An 8,194-nucleotide genomic window follows, 5' to 3' on the forward strand; every position below is an offset into this window, starting at 1 on the left:
AATTTCTTTACACAAAAACCACGTGGAGTTGACTTGTCAATTTCTTTACACAAAAACCATGTGGAGTTGACTTGTCAATTTCTTTACACAAAAACTATGTGGAGTTGACATTTCAATTTCTGTACACAAAAACTATGTGGAGTTGACTTGTCAATTTCTTTACACAAAAACTATGTGGAGTTGACTTGTCAATTTCTTTACACAAAAACCTGTTTTTAATGAACCAATAATCAGAGCAACCAAACTTTCTGCAAAAAAACCAGCATACACATCTACATGTGATCTCTAACATTCCTGGGTAGTTTCATGAAAATTGGTTCTCGAGTTCAGGAGAAGTTTTCCGGACATAATTTTCACACAACAATACCAGCTTTCCACAAAGCATGATGATTTCAAATTTAATGCATCTCTACACAAGATCCCTAAAATTTTTGTGTGGTTTCAAGGAAATAGATTAACAAATTATACATTTTACGAGATAAATCTTCATACAAAACAAGAATAACAGTTGTCAGAAATAGAATTTTATTTTGAACAAGTGTACATGTTAAAAACAAATATCCCTGCTGATAAAGATCGTCAACAGCAACAATAGGTTAACTCCTAACAGAAAATACTACCTTACTATGTTAATATCAGCCAAACGCCATACGTTTATTAAATATAATCATGTTTCATAAATTGTCAGTATATCATAGTTTTAATCACCCTTTGATAATTGCACTAATTGTAAAGTATTAAAAATTCTATCATACCAAATTCACATATAATTAATCATACTATGAGATATGATTCTAACAAGTCAGGATAAAATGTGATTGTAATAAAGAGTAAATATATACTAATGTGTACATTTTATGTAAAAGATATAATTTTGTAAATAAATATGTAAATATTTATTATCTATGTAAAATAATGTAAAATAAAATAAAGAGAAATCCAGAGGATTTTGTCCAAAATTAACAAATTGAAGTGAAAACATCACATTGAGTTTGCTATGATGATAATTACTTTATCTTAGAGCACTTCACTATGATTTATATAAATAGATCAATAACAGGAATACTTAATGGTTAAAAGCCTAAAGGAATGTTTTTTGTCCAAGCAAGCTACAAACAAATCAACAATAAATCATACTTTTGAGATCAAGTCAGTGTAAAATTTATCTTCCTTCACATAAATGTTAACTGGAACTTTTGGTTAAATCGAACATTACAAAAAACTAGATATGTTTGTTATGTAGATATACTAAGAAACTGGTACTATGTAAAAACATTTACAGGTAAACATTATCATAGTGATCACTATATGGTACAAGTTTTGGCAAAGTGTGATAAAACTCAAAGAAACTATCACAAATGTTCTTATAGAGACCAAATCATGTATGAAGTTTGAAGTGAATTTTTTTTCTATTATTTTTACATTCTTGAGTGAATTGGGAACATAATGATATATATATATATAGCTACACACACACCAGATAGTATTGTCATTTGAGAACCTACAAAGAAAAACAGTTATTTTTTTCCCATTAGGATGCTGCCTTCACATGCTACATATGTAGCTAGTATGAGATGATGATGTTAACATTTGCTGATTTAATGACATTTCATACTTTTTTATTGAGATTCCAACATTGTTCTGTTCAATAATCGTCGTCGTCATCTTCTTCATCAAAGTCATCTGAGTCATTGTCATCTGTAAAGTTATCTGAATCACCGATATCATCATCGCCGTCATCATTCTCAGCATCAACATTTTCATCATCATCATCATCATCATCATCCGGGTCAAGTTCGTCAGTTTGTTTGTCTTCCTCTTCATTATTTATCTCTAGCGTGATATCACACTCTGTGTGTAACAAACATGAGAGTAGAGTTCAGAATGGTGATAAATACTTTTTTCCTAAAATAGATATACATATTCAGTCTTTTCACATATATTAAGCGTTATGGGGGTGATAAGTATATAAAATCTCAGTTGAAATTATTTGTATTATTTGCGGAAAGATATGGCAAGCATATTAGGCTACAGAACTGATAAACACACAACTTGGAGGCGATGTCAAGATAAACCCATAGCAGGGACGTCAAAAGAACTGATAAACACACAACATGGAGACAATGTCAAGATAAACCTACCACAGGGACGTCAACAGTGTTGATAAACACACAACTTGGAGGCGATGTCAAGATAAACCCATAGCAGGGACGTCAAAAGAACTGATAAACACACAACATGGAGACAATGTCAAGATAAACCTACCACAGGGACGTCAACAGTGTTGATAAACACACAACTTGGAGGCGATGTCAAGATAAACCAACAGCAGGGACGTCGACAGAACTGATAAACACACAACTTGGAGGCGATGTCAAGATAAACCTACAGCAGGGACGCTGACAGAACTGATAATCACACAACTTGGAGGAGATGTCAAGATAAACCTACAGCAGGGACGTCGACAGAACTGATAAACACACAACTTGGAGGAGATGTCAAGATAAACCTACAACAGGGACGTCGACAGAACTGATAAACACACAACTTGGAGACGATGTCAAGATAAACCTACAGCAGGGACGTCAACAGAACTGATAAACACACAACTTGGAAACGATGTCAAGATAACCCTACAGCAGGGACGTCGACTGTTGATAAACACACAACTTGGAAACAATGTTAAGATAAACCTACAGCAATGATTTCAACAAGATTACTCAGAGAATAAAGAGTTATTACATGCAGACAGATGGTTTAAACAAACATGGGAAGAAAACATAATATCTAATAGCATAACAGTAATGATCATATTTTAAAATAAGTCATCCAAGGGGCCCGTATCACACTCCTTGCTAATTAAGCTATTAATTCATTTAAAAAGAATATCAAATATGAAAAAACAATTTCTGAAATATTTTTCCTATTGGGTACCGACTTTGTAATTGAACAAAAGACAGATTCACCTTTTATAAAAATTCATACTCAACTTCCCCATATGTGTGACTTTGTTATTCTACATAGCTTCTCCATATGTGTGACTTTGATATTCTACATAACTTCTCCATATGTGTGACTTTGATACTCTACATAACTTCTCCATATGTGTGACTTTGTTATTCTACATAGCTTCTCCATATGTGTGACTTTGTTATTCTACATAGCTTCTCCATATGTACAGCTTTTATACTGGTTATATGAAACTGAAAAATATGTTGACGAGTATCCAGAAATCTGATCATTTAAGGTTAAAATCACAGAGAAGTGACAAGGATTAAAAACACTGCAGAAAAAGACCTACAGATTATTCCATCACAGATTTGAAAGACGGTATAATATTTTGTGTCTGTACACTGATACTCAGAAGCCATATTAGCACAACAGAAATACACTGACCTTGACCCTTGAAGGTGAGTGGATGGTCAGCCAGGATGGTGGACTTGGTACAGGTGTCTGGATTGACCAGTGTCCAGTGTATCAGACTACAATCATCCATGATACAAACAAGGCTTTGTCCATCGTCACAGAATGTGACCATTTGGATCTAAAACAAATAGAGATATTTACAACAAAGACAAAATTATGAAATACAATTGTACAACATGGACATAGGTCTTGTTAGTGTTTTTTATACATCATCTGGGTATGTATTCTGGACTGCCCAATGGTCACTACTAAAGGATGTTCATAAAATAAGCTATAAAGAGAAAATCACATTGTTTTACCAAGGGAGAGAATGCTTTTCTTTCCCTCTTTCATGATAAATTCAATTAGATCTCATGTTAACAATGGAAAATTTTCTATATCAAAGGCTACTAGAGTTGTTTCATGTACAAATTCAGCAGGCCAACCATGTGAGGTACTAAATATTTCTATATATGATGTGTGTGTCATATGCTGTGTCTGTTGACTGACGTTTATCTGATTCCTCTTCATAAAAATCTGTCCAGATTATCTTTTTTTATTAGTATTATTCACATTATGTATTCTTGACACAGAGGAGTTATTATTTTTACTACAAACACAGTGCTGTTACCAGTATCATGTATTTATTACAATTATCATAGACTTATTTGAATTAAACCTTGATTATTGACATCAAAGGGTACAGAATTTCCAACCCTGTAATGGTGGAGAAGAAATGACACAAATATCCTTGTTCTTTGGAACTTTGTTAGATATTTTGTTTGATGACACGATACCTTGTGATCCAGTCGGTACATCGCCACACACGTCAGTGTTTTTTTGTCCCACATACGCAGTGAGTTCTCCTCCCCAAAATTTGCCATGGTTACAAAGTATGGGCTCTTTTCATGGTTCTTAACCAACTTTGGCAGAACTTTGTGTCCCTCTAATCTTTTTATCAGTTCACCTATAAAACAGGAGTGCCGCAGAGATAGAATTATATACACCTATATCTTAAGACCAAGTAACGTTCTTTATGATGACTGTATGTGACATCATCATGACAACCTGACCCAAATTTTGTCCTGGACTAGAATGACTGAACAAAACAAAATAATCTGGGAAACTGTAACAAAGAAATCAGGATATAGTCACGGAACTAGAAAAATGACAAGAGCATCAGTGAAACTGATGAATGCTCCCCAATAACAACTTTATTGAACACAAAATTTTAAAAAAAAAGGGCAATAATTATGTAGTTAAGGGGTTGGAAGCCTTGGATACGGTATACTGCACATTCTCTTAGTATGACTGATGTATAAACAAAGTTTCATGATCCTAGTTTGAATGCAAGCAAAGCTTTGCTCAGGACACAAAATTTTATCTGAAGTAGATGGAAAGAAAGTGTAACGTGGTAAAGAATAATTTTCAATGTTAACCAACTTATTCAAAGGGACCATTTGTCTGATTTTGAACAGATATAGTACAGATTTTAATTTTGTAATTTGAAATGTTAGATATTTTTACAACAACCAATACAACATGAGTACACAACAAAACGTCTCTCACTGACATATACCTACCTGTCCTTATGTTCCACACCCGAAGGATGGAGTCCTCACTGGAGGTAACCAAACGGTCATCATCTAACAATATAGCATTGTCCACTTCCATTTTCTCCAGCTCTCCTTCCCTGGCGTACGTGTTGTAGAGGTCCTGGTCTAAACACCAGTGAGTTATCTTTCCTGTAGTATACAATAATGTCTATCACTAGATTGGCACACTTACTACATATCTCAGGTACACAATAATGTCTATCACTAGATTGGCACACTTACTACATATCTCAGTTTCACAGAAATGCCTATCACTAGATTGGCACACTTACTACATATCTCAGGTACACAGAAATGTCTATCACTAGATTGGCACACTTACTACATATCTCAGGTACACAATAATGTCTATCACTAGATTGGCACACTTACTACATATCTCAGGTACACAATAATGTCTATCACTAGATTGGCACACTTACTACATATCTCAGGTACACAATAATGTCTATCACTAGATTGGCACACTTACTACATATCTCAGGTACACAAAAATGTCTATCACTAGATTGGCACACTTACTACATATCTCAACCATCAACATTAAAACTTTATCCATAAATGACATGAGTTCATGTTTAAAGATGAAATCTACATACATGTAAAGCATTTACTGAAAAGATAACAATTTTGAGGGGTTCTATGTTTTTACTATTTCAAGGATGGAATGAAAATGCAAAAGGAAGACACTCTGAAAATTAAATTGATATAGAAATAAATCGTCCATTTCATGATTAAATAAATACAACACATCCCTTTCTCTGCCAGACTTTTGGTTAACTCACGAAAAATTTGATTAATGGATAAAAAATCTGAACAATAGAGGATAAGCTTTCATACATCAACAACATACAGACATTTCTCACCTTGTTCAATGTTGTACACAACTATACAACTGACAGAATTCATCTTGCCCTCAATGATTGGGTGAGGGAAGCTTTTGTATGTATTTACAGGCAAATAGGAACAGTCTTGTGACAGATATGCTCCCAAAAATGTACTGTAATGAGAGTATGCCCTCAAAATCCGGACACAAACATTTTGTAGGTAGTCAAACACCACAATCAAATGAGGACCTTCATATCCAATGTTACACGCCATTAGATTGATGTTGTTGATCTGTAGCAAAATACATCAAAATATCATGCCATTTAACTGGTATGCATAATGAAAATTTTACAGCTTGATATATATAACATAAAACACCATCTACATTGCAACAATTATTGTGAAACAAGTTACATCAACTTGTATAAAGCACTCCTGCTGGTTCAGATGGAAGTGTGTGAGGGGTCCAACTACAGGAGGAAACCATGAGGAGTCTTACTGTTAGAGGAAACTAGAGTATCATTGCAAAACCTACATAGTCGGGTATATGACCCTATATCTTATCTCTTCCAATCTGTAAATTGACCTCTCAAATTATCCAGATGAAAGCCATTGTATCCCTACACCACTTCATCATCATCACAAAAAAAAACAGGACTTGATAAAAAAAAATCTATCTGATGACATCACACCACAAAAAGCCATAATTAGCCTCCTGATGTAGTTGTTGTCATGGCAATATTGCCAAAATCAAGATTGAAACTCCTGTCATTATATAAACCACTTCTAGATCCGTCATATCCTCAAATCTTACACCTAAATCAAATACCTCAGTAGTCTCTAAGTAAACAACATTGGTATATTATTTTCATTATTTACTGAAAAATCATGTTAAAGAAACAGGAAGATAATAAAACTGTGAAAAAATAAGGTAAGACGATGATTAAAAATAGATAAGAAAATGAGCAAGCAAGGTCTATCCTACACCATTAGGAACCAGCTCTGTGTGTGCCTTTCTCGTTTTGTTATTAAGTAGCAGTTCCAAGTCTCTGACAAACAAAAGTGTCGTTAAGTCAGGAAACTTTTATCACTTTTTAAAAAGTAAGAATAAATAACACTGACAACATGTACTTACTACGAGGGAATATTGGTCAAACATGTTGTGTTTGCTCTCCCTTATTTCAGAAGGCGCGTGTATTAAGCTGACAGTTCTCCCGCTTTCTATGTTGTATGTCTTAAATCCATGTTTTCCCTGCATTAATGTCAAGATTTCTGCAGAAAAAATTCCAATACCAACCAACAGAAATCAATTACTGAAACATAACCATAATAGAATTACAACTATTGAAATAGGAGTGGTCAGGTTACAGTTTGATCCATGACCACCAAAATCTATTCAGGTGTAGAACTTTGTGCTGTGATGTTATAGTTAGAATATGAACTAAAACTGTCCCAGACTCATCAGATATTTTATTCTCAAACATCACATGACCACACCTGTCTCACAGACACATGCATAGCACAAACATCATTATTATCACATGAAGTATACAAAGTATAACAAGAGGCCCATGGGCCTTAATGTTCATCTGAAATAAAATACAAGATTTCAAATTTTGAACTTGAGAAGAAGTCGAAAATGTGTTTTCCAAAATGGCCGCCATGTTGGATTTCAGACCACCCCGAAATTAACAAACTTTGGTCAGGATCGTGTCACAATCATTTCAGGTAAGTTTCAGCTCAATGAGACATGTAGAACTTGAGAAGAAGTTGAAAATGTTTACGACGGACGACAGACGATGGATGACGCCGGATAAAAAGGCCATCGCAATAGGTCATCAGACCCTTCGGTCAGATGACATAACAATGGAGAGAAGAGTATTAGCCAAGTACTTATTCAACACCCTCTTCTGACCAAAATAAAGTCAAGCAAGTGAAATCATTCCAGGATAAAAATGAACTCACAATAAAAATCTTCAAAAAGACACTTCAATCACAATCCTTGAAATGTTGATCATAATATGTAATACATTCAGTATAAATAGGGTCTAAGATTGAAATTGTTTTACAAAGTAAAAAGGTTAATGTTTCTAGACCAATCAAAGTTTCAGAAGCCATCTTGGATTTTATCATCACTTTAAATAGCATTTGTTGCTTGTTTACCTTTTCCATCCTTGATAATTTCCATTCTAGAACCATAACGGCACAACTTTCCTTCAAACACTCGTGTAACGGTCATTGTGTCCAGATTCAGGACCTTGATCTTCCTGGTGGCTGTTGCCAGGACAACCTCCGTGTCATTGATACAATTCATTGTGCTGGGGAGGCCATCACTCTTGCCATGT

The 8,194-nt window shown here is 34.4% G+C and overlaps 1 protein-coding gene across 1 annotated transcript; it reads right to left on the minus strand.

Moving 5' to 3' along the window:
* Positions 1-3,685: 3,685 nt before the first annotated feature.
* LOC132549545 (uncharacterized) lies at positions 3,686-8,163 on the minus strand. The gene is made up of 6 exons (XM_060213484.1): positions 8,013-8,163; positions 6,985-7,121; positions 5,888-6,140; positions 4,989-5,150; positions 4,203-4,372; positions 3,686-3,697 (listed from the first exon to the last, which is right to left on the minus strand). The coding sequence occupies exons 1-6, from the start codon at positions 8,161-8,163 to the stop codon at positions 3,686-3,688; spliced, it is 885 nt and encodes a 294-aa protein (XP_060069467.1).
* Positions 8,164-8,194: the final 31 nt, after the last annotated feature.

Source organism: Ylistrum balloti, unplaced genomic scaffold (genome assembly GCF_031769215.1).
Source record: "Ylistrum balloti isolate Yb309-2 unplaced genomic scaffold, AGI_CSIRO_Ybal_v1 Utg370064, whole genome shotgun sequence".
NCBI classification, from domain to species: Eukaryota; Metazoa; Mollusca; class Bivalvia; order Pectinida; family Pectinidae; genus Ylistrum; species Ylistrum balloti.

What these genes read in the sequence shown, in the direction of transcription:
- LOC132549545 (XM_060213484.1), bottom strand. Translation starts at nt 8,163, where the DNA reads ATGAATTGTATCAATGACACGGAGGTTGTCCTGGCAACAGCCACCAGG. An exon ending in TGTGTACAACATTGAACAAG is followed by an intron (nt 5,151 to 5,887) that starts GTGAGAAATGTC and finishes TGTATACTACAG; the next exon opens with GAAAGATAACTCACTGGTGT. An exon ending in GGTGTGGAACATAAGGACAG is followed by an intron (nt 4,373 to 4,988) that starts GTAGGTATATGT and finishes CCTGTTTTATAG; the next exon opens with GTGAACTGATAAAAAGATTA.